The sequence below is a fragment of the Priapulus caudatus genome, unplaced genomic scaffold (genome assembly GCF_000485595.1).
Source record: "Priapulus caudatus unplaced genomic scaffold, Priapulus_caudatus-5.0.1 Scaffold1054, whole genome shotgun sequence".
Classification (NCBI taxonomy): Eukaryota; Metazoa; Priapulida; class Priapulimorpha; order Priapulimorphida; family Priapulidae; genus Priapulus; species Priapulus caudatus.
In genome coordinates this window covers 10830-28329 of record NW_014578115.1, presented here as the reverse complement: position 1 = coordinate 28329, position 17500 = coordinate 10830, and the positions used below count along the sequence as shown (strand labels likewise).

The following is a 17500-nucleotide window of genomic DNA, read 5'->3' as shown; positions in this document are numbered from 1 at the left end:
ATGCTCACATGACTTGTTCTCATCTCGGTAGCAATTCACAGTGCCTCCGTAACTCATGCTGTCTCAATGCATCTCAACATGCCTCGCCACCTTTACTTCCCTGCAGGTTAAATACAAGAAACACAAGAAGAAGAATCAGCAGCAGCAGAGCAGCAACCAGCTGAAGCCCGATCAGGTGGCGCCACCGTACTCTACACAGGGCGCATTCCCGCACGCGTATGCTGTTGGACCGCCGCAGCAGAAACCGCAGGCACTTGTTGTGCCAACGGCAGTCAGCGCAGTGACGTTCCCACAGACCGCAGGGTAAGAGAGTAAAACACCAGGGTGATCAGAGCACTCGCCGCTGCTCTCAGCTGCCACTGCGAAATAATGCGTAATAATGTGATACCGGTAATAATGTTATTATCACACTCGATTATTTGATTAGGACGTCAGTATTGGATAACGAGCATCTCTCGTTGTATAATGGCAGGTGAAGATGTGTGGTTGTGAAAAGCTTCTTTAGCGTGAAATGGCTTCTTTAGTGAAAATATGAAGCATAAGATTAGTGCTCTGTTGGTACAGGTGGTATGCTATGTGTGCATGCTTCTTATTAAATTGTGATAATGTATGTGGTAGTGTAAGATTAGCACACTAGGTGTGGGTAATGGTAGCATGGTGTGTGTATGCTTATTGGATTATAATGTATATGGTGGCATAGGATCAGTGACCTAGTTGCAGGTAATTGGGCGTGGTGTAAATGCAGTAGAGACATTATGCTAAATCTTCGCAATAGTTGTTGCAGTCTCTCACAGCAGCTGACATCGTGGGGGCATGATCATTCCTAAGTTCTTGTCTAACCCAGCTTCATAAAGCTAAAAGTATCTGTCTGTCCACGGATGCTTAAACTGGAAACGTACATGAGTACTTAAAGTGATTACGTCACCGTAAATAGTAAAAGTAAAAAAATTATGCCCACTTTTTCGCAAAATGTAAGTGATTCTGTTAAATTTTTATGGTTAAACTGCTGCATTATACTTACTATTTTTCTATTTCGTTCGATGTAAACATACACTCGTGACTGATACATAGCCCATACCAAGCAATCAATGTCATGATCAATATATCAAATCGCCAAGGTTTTTGGATTTTTAACTAGTTGAGAAACAATCTTATCAGGGAGGAACTTGAGGACACATTTTAGTCCCGTTAGTACTTACTTTTAATGTAAAAAGATTGCACAAATTTTACAAATATACACCATAGAAAATTCGTGACAGTCAATTTAAGGTTAGGGTCAGGGTTATGGTCGTGGTCAGGGTTATGGTTATAGTTTGCCCCTGGGTCAAGGTTAGAGTAAGTATAACGGTTAATGTTAGAGTTATAGTTAATATTGGGTTGATGTTTAGTGTTAAGGTTACGGTTGTAGTCATCACCAGGGTTGGGGTTATTGACAATTAGCAATAGGAGTTGGGTTATGGTTAGGTTAGTATTAAATAATGTTATCATGAGGAGGTATATCCTCATAGTGTACAGTGAGATATAGCCCCTCTCAGCAAGAGTTAAGTAATTATGTGTGCAACCACTTGCATTGACATTCCTCTTATGTTTTCCTGTGCAGGGTGACGTGCTTTCAGCCTCCACAACTCAGCCCATCCTGTCAGAGCGGCAGCAGCGGCGGCGGAAGCAACCAGCAGGCAAGTGTGATCGTGAAACCCGAGCCTGTGTCAAGCACGAACATGCGCCTGCCCAGCATCGTCGTCGGCACGGCGACGAGCGGCGGGGCGGCCGACGAGTCGAAGCATCAGCTGCAGGAGTCGCTACGCATGATCGCTGAGCTGATCAGCTGTGACACGTTCCGCGACATCGCCGTTATCAAGAACATCGATCGCATCATACAGGTAGATGACACACACGCAATATGCAACATACAATACACGTGCATAGTATCATTGTGTATCGACAAATTTGTACAATAATGGTACACGTTGCACTTTTGATACGTAACGTACAACACAATACATGTACAATACATAATAATATTTTATATCAACAGCCTTGTGCAATAATGAATAAATATTGTCATCGTATATAAACTAAGTTGTATAATAAATAATACACATAATATGACACATAAAATTATTATACATCAACTGATTGAACAATGTAAATTACGTATCAACAATGCAAAATTACGTATGTACAATATACAATATTATTTTATTTTCATTGACAGATACAATATAGAACAAATGTAGACAATATAGAATACATAACATACATCATTGTATATTAACAGATTTGCACAATATGTGTTATCTCTTGTAGGTGCCTAGATGGCACATATCATGACATATAGCAGATGTACAATATGGGATACATAAAATTATTATATAATAACCACCTTGTACAATGTACAATATATATCAACATAACATGTTCAATATACATCAACAGGCTTGTTCAGTTATGGTACATACGCATCTACAAACTTGCAAGTGTCTTATTAGTCGTTCGTTTCTTAAAAATTGCAGGCTAACAAGAGCGATGTGAACACACAGCTGTGTAACATAGGGGACAACATGGTATACAAGTTGGTGCAGTGGACAAAGCGGCTGCCCTTCTACAGTCAACTACCGATCTCCGTCCATACACAGCTGCTGATGCAGGTGAGTAACTCGCTACTATCTTCTACTTGTTTCATGCTATGCTCCCCGTTGTGATCACCTGTGCATTGGATTCATCATTATTAAGCATCATCATTACAACAACTGCGGTGGTATGTGTGCTAGATGCCATGAATCTTATAACGTTCGTGTGCAGCTGCGTTGTTGGTATTGTGTGTGCTATTATTAGGTGCCATGAATCTTATAACGTCCGTGTGCTCTTAGATGACAATTCTACAGCATATCACCTCGATGAATGATTGTTATGTTTATTTTACATGATGAAGCAGCCTTTGTGCGTGCGACAAATTAGCAAATGGGTATGAAAATCAACCTATAAGGAGTCAAGTCTGTAAGGATTACTTGCAGAAAAACCCCAAAAGTGTTCTTTATTGATAGTTGTCTGTTGAATTGAAGTGGTTTCACTATATAACTGTTTACTTACTTACTTATCCTCTTCACTCCCAGTGGAGCATAAGGCCACAAACTGTTATATAACTGTTTCCTCAATGAGAACAATTATGTCCTTTATGGACAGGTGTTTGTTCTGTAGAGGCATCTACTAACACAGGATTGACTGTAATTCTAGCAGTCAGGGTCTTGCAACAACTATGAACATTAAGGACATTTGTTTATTTCTTTGCACAGAAATGGCACGAGATTTTATCGCTGACAACGGCTGTTTACCAGGCAAAGATGCGACGACCGGCGCCACATATGAACTTCGACCAGCAGGTGGCAGCATGCATCATGGACCTACGGGTACGTGAGATGCTACAGACACACAGCGTATCTTTCTCAGTTTGTTCACCATCTCACCATCTCCCTCTCATATGTTCATGCCCCGATGACAACTATATATATATATATATATATATACAGGGGTAGAAATAAGGAGAAAAAAAGAGATGGTCCACAGGACCATCTAGTTTGAAATTTAGATGGTCCTCCTAAATTTTAGATGGTCCTCCTAAATTTCAAATTGTTCTCTAAAAATAAAGCTGTGTGCAAGTGTAAGAAAGAGATTTTACATGGTGATAAAATGGTTTAATTATTCACCTATAAATATCGGACCATTGACTTCGAAAATCTGATGGTCTTCCTGATTATTTGATGGCCCCGGACCATCGGACCATCGCTTATTTCGACCCCTGATATATATAATATAATACTTATATATATGTATGGTATTATGTATTATGTATTATGTACATTGGGTCAATCAACATTATGTATTTATGTATTATGTATTATGATGTATGACATGTATAATATTATATATAATGCTTATAATATAGGGTTAATTGAGTCTTGGATGAACAGTGCTATAACAGTACAATAACAGCTCTCTTCACATATATTTTCTTAAATGTAGTATATTGATAATAATATTTATTGTTTATTTTATTAGCATCTTTATCAGTATTTATCATAGTATGTAAATATTTTCAGGAGAATTTCATTAACTCTAGCGTAGCTATCATGGCTGCACTCACGGGTGTGCCTGTGTGTTGGGATACCACAGTGTTGTGTGATTGTGTGACGTCTGTCTCTTGTTACAGAGGGTGATGACGCGTATCTTCGGACGTGAGTTCACTGTCGAGGAGTTGCAAGAGGAGGTTGGGGAGATGGTCGAGCGCATCACGCACATGGCAATCATCTTCCGCAATATGTCTCTAACAGATGATGAGTACGCGTGTCTCAAGGTCATCATACTGCTCAATCAAGGTCAGTGAGTGAGGGGTCACAGGGTTATACTGTTCAATCAAGATCAGTGAGTGAGGGGTCATGGGGTCATGCTGTTCAACCAATGTCAGTGAGTGAGGGGTCATGGGGGCATGCTGTTAAATCAAGGTCAGTGAGTGAGGGGTCACGGGTCATGGGGTCGTACTGTTTGACCATGGTTAGCGAGTGAGGGGTCACGGATCATGGGGTCGTACTGTTTGACCATGGTTAGCGAGTGAGGGGCCACGGATCATGGGGTCGTACTGTTTGACCATGGTTAGCGAGTGAGGGGTCACGGATCATGGGGTCGTACTGTTTGACCATGGTTAGCGAGTGAGGGGTCACGGATCATGGGGTCGTACTGTTTGACCATGGTTAGTGAGTGAGGGGTCACAGGGTTATACTGTTCAATCAAGGTCAGTGAGTGCGGGGTCACAGGGTCATATTTCTGTTCAACCATGGTCAGTGAGTGAGGGGTCATGGGTCATGGGGTCATACTGTTCAACCATGGTCAGTGAGTGAGGGGTCATGGGTCATGGGGTCATGCTGTTCAACCATGGTCAGTGAGGGAGGGGTTACAGGTCATGGGGTCATGCTGTTCAACCATGGTCAGTGAGGGAGGGGTTACAGGTCATGGGGTCATACTGTTCAACCATGGTCAGTGAGGGAGGGGTCACGGGGTCATACTGCTCAATCAAGGTCAGTGAGTGAGGAATCACAGGTCACGGGGTCATACTGCTCAATCAAGGTCAGTGAGTGAGGAATCACAGGTCACGGGGTCATACTGCTCAATCAAGGTCAGTGAGTGAGGGGTCACAGGTCACGGGGTCATACTGTTCAACCATGGTCAGTGGGTGGAGGGGTCAAGGGTCACGGGGTCATACTGTTAAATGTGACTTTCAGTGTGTGAAGGGTCATGGGATCACAGTCCTGCTCAACCAATGTCAGTGAGGTGTGAGGAGTCAGGGGTCATGGTGGATGGGGCGGTGATGACGTGTCAGCTACACGCTGTACGATGTCGTGTCGTATGCAATGTCACCACCTTGCGTTGCCGTTACATGAGAGATGCTGTTGTGGCACACCACCGCGTAGCTGCATCCTTAAGACAAGTGATGACGTACTATGCAGCTGCACCGTTAGTGCGAGTGATATTGCCACCGTCGTCATGGTCACCGTTGCTCGGTTACCATCTTTATTCCCCCACCCCCAGTGCATCGGGGACAGCATTGTAAACGGCGCCCCTTTGTGTTTTCGACAGACAACTTGCAGCCGATTCGCGACGCCGAGGTGATACAGGAGCGCTACGTGAACGCACTGCACACGATGCTAGAGCACCGGCACCCACAGCAGCCGAACCGCTTCGGCGAGCTGCTGCTGCGTCTGCCCGAGATCCAGTCAGCGGCGCAGCTGCTCCTGCGCAGCAAGATGTTCTACGTGCCATTTCTCCTCAACTCCTGCTGTGGTAGCCCGCCGTGAGGGGCTGGCCGTCTCCACCCTCGCGTGCCTCAGTCTCTCCATCTAGCAGTCGCTGGGTGGCGCCATCGGCTCTCGTTAGGTGGCGCCACCAAGCTGTAGTCAAGTGATGCCGTCGGTGGTTGCAAGGTGGCGTGCCTGCGTGATCGTTGGCATGCGAGGGATATACTGATGTATATAGTTCTTTGCGCAGAGAGAGAGAGAGAGAGTTCCTGTATACGTACACATGTTCAGGAGGTATTTTTGCATGCGTTGTTTGTTTGGTGGATTTCTTCCCGCACCGATGATTGCTCATTCACGATGTGTAATTAATAGAGGGCGTGCGCGAAGGCCACCCCAAATCACAGAGGAGGTTCGTTGTGGAACGAAGGAAGTGCCGTCGCGACTAGGACGGGCCAAAGTCATCATCATTAGACCAAGCTCAAGATGTACTGGCGGGGGTCCTAGTGTGCGTGCGTGTTCTTATGTTTCCACATTGTGGCCAGTGGCTCGGCGATTCTTCCTGTTCATGCATCTCCGCTGCCTTTGCCTGCCAGGGGGCACCACCATCAGACAAGGCTGTGAAAGCCAAGCCGAACTGGACACATTCCATGCTCAAAGCTGTATTTTCAAATGTCATATTGCAATGTGATCGGGGAACCAGCAGATAGAGTCGGAGGGTCAAGGACATCTCAGGGTCGCCAGATGGTCAAGGACATCTCAGGGTCGCCGGGTGGTCAAGGACATCTCAGGGTCGCTGGGTGGTCAAGGACATCACAGGGTCACCGGAGGGTCAAGGACGTCGTTTGAAGGTCGTGGACTCGCCATGCTCCAGCTGAGCGAAGCAGCTTGTAAATATGATTCTAGTCGTGTGTACCGGCGCGACGGTACTCGTTCACCCATCATTGCTGGCTCGGGCGCTTGCCACGACCCCACCCGGTAGGCACCCCGCCTCCCCCGTTACCAGTCCTACGACCCCTCTACTTTACGCTGCAACCCCCACACATGCTACGGCGTTTGCACGGTATCCTACAGTAAATGGCGCTGTTTGTCTCACTACAGATCTGTAGGCAAGCAGAACCGAATGTCTATAATTTATTGCAATCACTGTGTGGCTGGAGTAGATGTTTTAGTGACTCGTCTATACTATAATGAGTCAACGTGTGTGTGCGCGCGTGTGTGTGCATGCGCATGAGTGTCTGTATGTATAGCACATTGTGAGCACGCAAGTGTTTGCAAAAGTAAAAATGTGATCCTTGGAGTGAACATTATTTTGTATATCGTAGCACCAGCAGTGAGATCATGCGTGTAGGCGTCTTACTTGTACATACGTATATATACACGTATCATCTTACTCCTTATAACATACATGTACGTGTTCTCGTGCTAGGACATAGTAGACATGTGCAAACTGTATCGGCGTCGTCCCAAAGCACATGTGTACATGATTATGAGAACTATCTACTGTTCTTGGACGAGTACACATGAGTAGAATGCCGCTTAATTATGTGCATCAATTTCGTAGGTCAGATGTAGTGTGCCTGCGTGTGTGTGTGCGCGCGGGCGTGCGGAGCTTTGTGTAGATATTTTTTGTTGTAAATTATATGTCGTTTGTTTTTTTCGTTTCGGCAGGAGACAGTTTCTCCCAATAGAAAACTGACATGTGGTAGTGGTAGTGGTAGTGGAGTGGTAGTAGTAGTAGTAGTGTAGCAGTAGTAGAGCAGAAGCAGCAGTAGTAGTAGTAGTAGTAGTAGTACCGGTAGTGGTAGCAGCGGCGATAGCAGCAGCAGTAGTAAGTGTAGTAGTAGAGCTAGTAGACCTAACTATCAAAGACATTGTGATCAATACCTAGGCAGTGGTAGTGTGCGGTGCGTGCGTGCGTGTTTGCGTGTGTATTCGTTTGTATAGAATGTCTGGCCCCGCGCCATTGCATGGCATGTCCCTCCTCTCTCCGCCCTACCCGTTTTCTCCTACCAAAGTGTCTCTTTTCACCACCAGATACCTACCTGTTCACGCCGGCGTCTGGTTAGCTGTGGGGAACGCGATTGAAGGATATTTTGGCATAGATTGAATGGGTTTTGACTTTTCTTTCTTGACGCAACATGAAACTTTCCGCGCGTCCGGGCTTGACTCGTGTTGTTTGACATGCTATGCCATGTTACCATGAGTTACATAATCGTAGTATCTGTATACGTTTTTACGAGATTATTATCTCTCTGTATGTCATTCCTGATATGGTATACGGTTATGTGTCATGCTACACCAGCGGTTCTTAACCTGGGGTCGTGACCCCCAAGGGGTCGTTTGGGATTTTTCCGGGGGTCATCAAGGGGTCATAAATGAAACAAATGCCGTATCGTGCCGTGGTGTTGTGTTAGAGAAAACATTCTTGTCGATTTATATGAAATTCGATCGTGTGACGTGTGTGGGTTGGTGGAAGTGCTGCTGTTGTGCGTACGTGCGTGCGTGCGTGCGTGCGTGCGTGCGCGCGTGCCTTGTATCGGCGACACGGCGGCTTCTGCTCTCGTTTGCTCGTTGCCGTACATTGATTGCCGCAGCGGCAGACGCTTTACGCGAGCTTGTACCGTCGTGTGGCTCGCTACACAGCGAATACTGACACCCAGCGATCGCAGCCTCAGCCTGTTGCTCAGAGATGATTGTAGTACATAATAACAAGAGCGTATAAAGAAGGCCTTCTTTATACGCTCTTGATAATAACGACGAGGGAAATTTATCCTCCTAGAACTGTAGGTAGTAGTAACGCGCACTGCTGTGTATCGCTGAAATATTTGCGTGCGTGCGTGCTGTTCTCGCATGCGTGCTGTATGCGCCTGCGTGTACCTGCGTGTACATGCGCTGATTAGGCCGATTTCACGTCCTTAACTCTTTCTGCTCAACAAGGACCGCCGTATATTACTGTATATAAACCAGAAACACGATAGAAAGATTTTTTTTAGTGAGGCCCATGTTACGAGTTTTTAGCCCTCTGCCGATGACGTCACAGCTGATCAAAGAACGAACGCGTTACGTTCACCCTTGGTTGCAAAGAGATGATCGAAACCCGCCCATAGGCGTTTTTCCCCCATTTTGGAAAATAGATTCCGCATCCCTAAAGCCAACCGGCACTTTAAAATGACCGTTATGCTTTTCGAAATCAACAACTGCTTACATGTATTTTCTCCCATGCGTGTGCATCCGTCGTTGGTTCGTAATCAATAAAGCAAATCGATTTTGTCTATTCCTCCGATGGTTATTTGTTTTAGAGCTGTAGCCAGGCAGGTTATCATTTCCCTCGTTTTCCCCATGGTAGTTGTCGCTAGACGGCTAAACGAAACCCCGACGCATTATTGACTATTTGCTTATCCGAAAAGGTTTTTTTTGGAAACTTCTTATATTTCGTATTACCAATTTACCATACTGATTCCGATAAATCGAGCTATGTGGTTTTTCTTTTTGTGATTCACGCATACCAGAGAACGTCTGTAGATACTCGTGGGGATGTTTTCTTACCAGGTGGCGTAACAGTTGGTCCATCCAAAGGTCTGTGTTTGTATGTAAATACTGTAGGGATATATTTGATGTACAGTACTGTAAATCTGTCAGGTAAATATGTTTACACGAGAGAAAAGTTTACCATTAAATGTCTTGTAACCTATTATTTATCTGCCGTTGTTTATTCGAATGTATTGCACCCGCGGAAGAAGCCGTCATGAAATGCACCTTCTCTGCTGTGAGCATGTCAGTATCGTTAAGGTTTTACATAGAGCATATGCATCCGATATATATATATATTGTATATATTATATATTATATATATATATATATATATATATTTATTTATACATGCATAATGTTTTAGCTTGTCTATTATTGATGTGTTCAACTGGCTTATGATTGGTTTTAGCTAGCGATTTTATCCTGTTTAAGATACACCCAACCAGGGTTCTCTCGTACGCCGTAGAAATGTTGTGATGATGTACTGCAGCGAAATGTTGTGTTTAGTGATGTGACGCATAAATGTGCAAGTCTTATTTCTAAAGAGACCGGAAACATTTTTCGACTCTTCCCACTAACTGAAAACATTTTACAACATGGCGCCGAATTAGTTTGCTGCTTTTCTTATAGTTTATCAGTGAGAACGGGAGAGGAGAGAAGAGGAAGAATGGAGAGGTGGAAGGGAAAAAGATATATATGTATATATAGTATGCTAATATTATATATTACTATTATTATATATATTGTATACTATATACTATTACTAGTACTACGGTGATAGTACTTGATCATATAATCATTGTAAGTTGCATCCCGTGATGTGTCGTCGAGTTATAAATTTATGATTGCTGTACGAACTCTTAACTAATTTTGAATCTTTGTTAGAAATGCTTACTTCTCTCGATAGCGATGCCGATCCGGGTTGTTTTTGATTTATAATTGTCGACCTTTTTGTGTGAAAGTATATGTGATAACGAAGAATTAGTTGGATTGGTTACTCGTTCAAAGGGTCAACCACAGTACGTCTGTATGTGAGACAACTCTTTAGTTCATTTTTACTGTCTTGTTGTTATAGTTCCAGAAGATAGTGAGTAGCGGCACACAGGGTTGCTGTGTGTGTGTGTGTGTGTGTGTCTTTGCGTGATATGTAAAGCGTTGCTTCATGTGTAATATGGAATACCGTGTATAATACAGATAAATGTAGGGAAAGGTTGGCAAAAACCAAATGCCGAACGCAATATTCGCTGCCCATTTATATGTATATTTGCGCTTCGTTGAGACATTGTTAACGGTAGACTCCGTGGTGAATAAAGTTTGAATGTGGCTTAGTTTCTGCACCGGAACCTCTTTCTTTGCTTTGCCTTCTTTTGAAAAGTCGATTTAATATATCTCGTTTCGGATCATATGCAATTAAAATGTTTCACGTCCAGTAGTTACGTGCAAGGCAGCGTATAGACGAGATTCTGCCTCATGTGGCGTGCCTGTGGTCCGGTTCTCGCGGGCGTATAGCGGTATGCTGTTATGTGCGTGTTGTGCTCGCGCGCGTATCTAGCCTTTCTGTTCATCGTGCGTGCGTGCGTCTCTCGCGGGCGTATAGGTCTGTTATGTGCGTGCGTGCTCGCGCGCGTATATAGCTTCTGTTATGTGGTGCGGCGTTCTCGGCCGTCGCTATAGGGTACGCTGCTTATGGCGTCCGTGCCTCGTGGCGTATAGGTACCTGTTATGTGCGTGCAGTGTTTCGCGCGCCCGAGTATTAGCTATCTGTTATGGCGTGCGTTGCGTTCTCGCGTCGTATAGATAATCTGTTATATTCGTGCGTGCGTCGCTCGCGCGCGTAGTATAGGTAACCATGTATGTTTGCGTGCGTGCGTTTCTCGCGGGCGTATAGCTAGCCTTTATGTGCTGGCGTGCTCGCGGCGTATCGCTATCCTGTTATGTGGCGTGCGTTTCTCGGGCCGAGTCTAGGTACCTGTTCTTTTGCGTCGTGTCGCGCGCGCTATATAGCTATCTGTTATGTGCGCTGCGCGTTCTCGCGGGCGTATTGGTACCTGTTTATGTAGTCGCGGCGTATCGCTATCTGTTATCGTGGCGGTGCCGTTCTCGTGCGGCGTATCGGCTATCTGTTTTATGTGCGTGCGTTCTCGCGGGCGCTAAGGTACCTGTTTATGTGCGCTGCGGTGTTCGTTGGCGCGTGATATAGGCTATCTGGTTATGTGCGTGGCGTGCGTTCTCGCGCGGGCCGTATGAAGCTATCTGTTCATGTGCCGTGCTGCGTCGCGTGCTTGCGCGCGTGGTTTTGAGCACGGCTTGCTGTACACCGTTCCGCGATTTCTGTGCCAGACGAAAACGGTCACGTTGAAAGTTTGCTCTATACTTCTCCCTTTATCCGGCGCGCCCATTTTGAATTCAAGATGGTGGCAGAAAACGCCCTTGGATCATATGCATCACGTTGTTGTATGAAAGAGTATCCCAAATTACGTCTGTCAGTAATTTTCAAGTCTGTACGAAGATTATTAACCGAGATATAGCTATTTTTTAAGAAATGACGGCGGCCATTTTGAATTCAAGATGGTGGCAGAAAACGCCCTTGGATCACATGCATCACGTTGTTGTATAAAATAGTAACCCAAATTACGTCTGTCAGTCAATTTTCAAGTCTGTACGAAGATTGTTAACTGAGATATAGCTATTTTTTAAGAAATGACGGCGGCTATTTTTGAATTCAACATGGCGGCCGAAAACGGATATATGGAATTTCTTTTATTCATGCTACGATCTGACAATGGATAGCTGTACGTGGGGAGCTCAAGAGTTTGAGACGCCAGGAATCTCTACATATTTGCACCAGAGAATAAGACGAAAAACATTGTTTATCAAGAGGTTTTCAAATGAAAAGTGCAACCCATTCGTATATGCTGTTATAATAACTTTTTGTCATTTACACCATATTACTATTATGTTCCAGGGGTTCTAAGTTGGGTTGTGCTGTCATATAAATGTCATACGTAACAGTTTTTTCCCATGCTTATTATCTTATTAGACTGATTTGTAAATATTGATATTGTGTGCAATGTTATCGTCGATTTTTACCCAATGTTCCTATTGTGTCCGATTATTAGTAGTAGGAATTAGTAGCGATTTTACCCATCGCAGCGGGTACCCGCAGCTAGTAAAGTTATAAAAATTGTAATTTGTAATTGTAATTTTACATAATTATATTATTGCTATTTCATCTGTGTGTTACGTACGTATACATTTTTGAATAAATATATTTCTATTGTAAATGTAATGCAATGTTTTAACCCAAAATGTTTTTATAGATATCTCTACAGCAGGTCCTATAGCATCCTATACATATTCCTATAGAATCTTACATGTATTCCTATAGAAATCTTTAGAGAGGGTCCTATAGGAGCCTATAAATATTCCTATAACATCCTATAGATATTCCTATAGGATCCTGTAAATATTCCTATAACATCCTATAAATATTCCTATAACATCCTATAGATATTCCTATAGGATCCTATAAATATTCCTATAACATCATATAGATATTCCTATAGGATCCTATAAATATTCCTATAACATCCTATAGATATTCTTATATAAATATGACTATGATTCTATAGAAATTATGTTCCAATTCTCTATAGGATCCTATAGAAACTATAAGACGGTCTATAGGAATCCTATAGGATATCTAATAGAATCCTATAGGATTCCTATAGACCGTCTCTTATAGGTAAACCTATAGATTATTTTTGTAAGGGAAATAGGGGGCATTAGAGGTGAAAAATGAGAATCAACTGTAGAAGAACAGGCGATATAGAGAAGAGAAAATCTATGGGTACCATCTACTGGTTAGTTTGTTCTTAATCGTATATGAGTACACGGTGCAATTGAGTCGTGACGCTTCCAGGAGAAAGGGTACGTTCTAAAAGCCGGCGAGCATGTTATGGCAGCAAAAAAATTCGTTTGGATTAAAACATTTCTACTATTCCATGCGACGGTTATGAAGAAACACATTCATCACCATGCCGGTTATAGACTAGGCTATTTAATGTACCCACGCGGCACCTATGATATCCAATTATGTCGGTACGTACACAACTATATAGTATAGCGTAATTATAGATTTCTGAGGTAGATTTCAAGTGAGCTTAACAGTGGTTTCCAGACACACCAGAAGAGGTTTTGTCGTGTGACTTTCTGGTGAATCAGTTTTTTACGGCGTTCTACTCTCACGCCTGGTTGATAGATAGACATGTCATAAACATTACCGTTAACATGTAGGCCTACATACGCACGGTAGTGTTGGGGGGCAGATGATGGTGGTGGTGGATGGTTTGGATGGTCTCCCGGCCTCCGCTGCTCGGACTGTGCGCTCAGCCGGGTGGCTGGCGGACGCTGTGTGACGGTGTGCTGATCAGTAGTATGGTGCGGTGGAGCATGGAGTGTGTGGTGCACGCGTGCTCGGTTTGGCCGACGCTTCTCTTTCGTATATCTCGCCACCCTTCTTGTACTACGTGCTCGTCCTCACATTACTCAAGATCTTCTACGATAGTATTATCCACCTCACCTGTTATACCCCCTCCCCTGTTCCCTGTTCCCCTTAACAAATTATTCGACGTCTCTCCAATGCCTTAGGACGTCGCTCACGCACATGTACACCACGGAACAGGTATCAACCCACGATCTCTTCTCTCATGTATTTCAACGCGTGAAATATCGTCCAGATTTAGGGAGCAGGAGGGCAGCCCGCCGTCAGCTCTCTCTCTCTAGCTCTCCACATCCAATGTCATCGTCTAATCTATCTATCTCCTACTGGTTGCATATCTCTGCTGCTGACTCCTCCTCCTCCTCTTCCCTTCGCTCTGCTCCCTCTGAGCTGCGTGACGGAGATCATGGGTCGTCACTTCGTCCTTCTTCGTACCTAGCATGTCTATTTTTCTTCCCCCGGCCATCCATGAGAAATGCGCCTCGAAATAGTGGTGTAAAAGGTTTTTAAAAATCACGCGACGTAACTTCTTATTTTGTCTAAAACATTTATTGTTTCGCAAGTTATGGCTTCAAGAGACCTGGTCTAATATATATTCCAGTAAAGTAGACATATATGTGAAGCCAGGCGGCTCTGTCCTGCACAGGCAGAAATACGGACTATGTGGCGCGAAGTCATTTGGGGTTTTGAAGTGAATGAGACACCACGCACACGAATGCATGGTCAAGGTCGCTAAGAAGAAAGATGGTACTGCGAACAAAAATGAAGTTTTTTACACTAATTAAGTTCCTAAGTCGTCATGTATTTAATCGGATATATAGGGTTCAGACTATCTCTAGATTATGTTCATGCGGTCATTTTTAATTATAAAAAAATAATGTTTTAAGGGCCCGCTGGACCGATTCATGTCCCGCGACTGGGCCCTTACCGAAATCGCTTTATCGTAAAAGCTGGCATATTGCCGCGAATAAGTTCGGTTCCCGATCTTCAACTTGCTGTAGATCGGTCAATGTCTTTAGATATAGCCAAATTATTATATATCGATTTTAAGGTAATTAAAATGATTATTCATTGATAATCCACATAATCAATTTGTTAGAATTTCCTACTTATCGCTGGTTTTGCTGGAGGGGTCAGCATTTATATTATAATATATGTAATATATATACTATATATATAGAATATATATATTTCTCTACCTACATATATATATTTGCTAAAGGTGTTGTACAACAGTAGAGGGCGTCCATAGGCAGCAAGCCTGAATAAGTATCGAACAGAAAATAATTTAAAATACTCAGAGTTTCGTCTCATACACAACATACACTTTATTCATGCTAAAAAAACACAGATTCAAGGTCTATACTCCGCTTGAAACTTTTGCCAGTTAAATGATGAGCATTTTCACAGAGTAGTCGGATCCCGTCTCAAACACAAAAATGGCCGACCGGTCACCATGACTACGCCACTTGACGGAATGGTACGATTATACGACAAGATCAACCTTACTTATAATGCCTTCTAGACGTCTACGAGGCATCTACCTTGCGTGCATACTGCAAATTAGTGCACTCTAGTTTGGAATTTTACCGCCAAAAAATTCAAAAGATTGCCTTTTCCAGAGACTAAATAGTGCAACATTGATGAACAATCCGCAGAATGAGATCGTTTTTCAGTGTATGCGCACTTAAATTTTTTATTTCTTATTAGAAATGGTTAGAACGCTTTGCAATTGTTGATTTCAAGAACTAGAATATTTGCTGAATCCGACAGTGTAAGCGGCTCGTCCTGGGTGCATTGCTGGGGCGGCCGGGGAAGTTTCAAAGGAAGCCATTTCGTGTGTGCCGAGAAAAGCTTGTTTACAGAAAAAATATGGAAGAATTTTCGAGTTAACAACATATATGGTGTCACTTGCGACGTGGATTCAGAGGATGGCATTGTAATTTCTCAAAAAAAACCTGCTGATTTATGGGAATTTTTCCGTAAGTATGGCCGCCAATGGGAAATGATTTCCCACTGTACAACCAGGGTAATGCTATCCCACGGGCGTGGAGGGAGGTGACCGCAATGTGGCAGCACTAGTGTTGGGATAGTGTTAGGATTAGGGTTAGGGTCAGGGTTAGGGTTAGGGTTAGGGTTAGGGTTAGGATTAGGGTTAGGGTTAGGGTTAGGATTAGGGTTAGGGTTAGGGTTAGGGTTAGGGTTAGGATTAGGGTTAGGGTTAGGGTTTTTGCATCATGATATCTGTCCCCACACCATAGATTAATTTTTGTGGATCACAATGCCTATATATAGCGCGGCGACACATATATATTTAGATTTAGTGTTAGTGTTAGTGTTGACGGTGTTGGAGTGAGCGTTACCGTTAGGTTTAACGTTTTGAACGTCATCGTCAACGTTATCACGTGACCTCCCTCCACGCCCGTGGGATAGCAACACCCGTAGGGCCATATCACAATCTTGGCAGCGCCACCTCGTGTAAGCAGTGGAAATACCAGCTATAAACAACATTGTCATCTACACGCCGCTCTAGTTCAGTAGCAGACGTAACGGACGGCAGTAGAGACTACCGCCATGGATTGTGGGCGTACGTTAAAGCGTAGATGTCACGCTCAGAACACGAGCAGTGCAGACGATGACAAGGTTTACATGAGGAAAGAGTTAACTCTTCTAAGGGCCGTGGCGCTGAACGCAGGCAGTGTGATAGGATCGGGCATCTTCGTGTCGCCTCGCGGAGTTCTCTCTCACGCTGGCTCCGTGGGTCTCTCTCTTATCGTCTGGGTTGCCTGCGGGGTCTTTTCCGCGTTCGGTTCTCTGTCGTACGCTGAGATCGGGCTCACAGTTCCCAAGTCCGGAGGCATTTACACGTACCTACACGAGGCGTTCGGCTCGCTCGTCTCGTTTCTTTTCATCTGGACGGAGTTGCTGCTGCGACGGCCCACCTCTCAGAGCATCGCGGCGCTGGCCACCGTCAAGTACTTCCTAGAGCCGATGTTTGTAGGGTGTGACGTATCGCCGGGGGTGACTCGCCTACTCGCCATATTCGTACTCAGTAAGTATTTATATATATATACGTCAGGAGTTAATAAAGACTTTGTCTTTATTAACTCCTGATATACGTGTGTGCGTGCGTGCGTACGCGCGCGCGTGTGTGATAGCTACTAATCAAGAACTTACAGCAAGCAAGATAGAGGAGAGGGGAGAGAGTAGAGGGAGGGAGAGGAAAGAGATCGAACGGAAAAGATAAAGGGGAGAGAGAGACCATGGTGATGAATAAACCAAAGTCTTTGCAGCACATGGTATGTATAGTGAGATTGTAATGAATTGATATTCCTCCAGATTGCTAGAGCTCTCATTCCACCATCGCCTTATTACAATGTTTACTGGATTTGGATCTGGATCATTTTTCAACGTTCTCTCATTTAACCAGCTGTATGTCAGACGTTGATGCCCCCCCCCCCGGCGTTGATGTCACATTCACTAGATAGGCTCGTAGGGTCTATGTCCCACTGAACTCTGTTTGACCTGGCTCGTTTAGCTATTTCTGACTAACCCTAACCCTAACCCTAACCCTATATATATTATATATATATATATATATATATATATATATATATATATATATATATATATATATAGAACTATATAACGATACTAGACAAGAACGACGGAAGACGTATAA

At 43.8% G+C, this 17500-nt stretch overlaps 2 protein-coding genes across 2 annotated transcripts in view; both read left to right on the top strand.

Annotated features, from left to right (window-relative positions):
- LOC106815168 (hormone receptor 4-like) overlaps positions 1-8144 on the top strand; it is a 60913-nt gene extending 52769 nt beyond the window's left edge. The window contains exons 6-11 of the mRNA XM_014819599.1: positions 107-303; positions 1601-1880; positions 2514-2648; positions 3294-3407; positions 4208-4373; positions 5629-8144. Coding sequence (XP_014675085.1) covers positions 107-303; positions 1601-1880; positions 2514-2648; positions 3294-3407; positions 4208-4373; positions 5629-5846 — 1110 coding nt within the window. The 3' untranslated portion in view covers positions 5847-8144. The remainder of the gene's footprint in view (positions 1-106; positions 304-1600; positions 1881-2513; positions 2649-3293; positions 3408-4207; positions 4374-5628) is intronic.
- Positions 8145-16296: 8152 nt separating this feature from the next.
- The window catches only part of LOC106815167 (Y+L amino acid transporter 2-like), a gene marked incomplete at its 3' end in the record, with an annotated part of 6403 nt that continues 5199 nt past the window's right edge, over positions 16297-17500 (top strand). The window contains exon 1 of the mRNA XM_014819598.1: positions 16297-16870. Within this exon, the coding sequence (XP_014675084.1) occupies positions 16393-16870 (478 nt within the window). The remainder of the gene's footprint in view (positions 16871-17500) is intronic.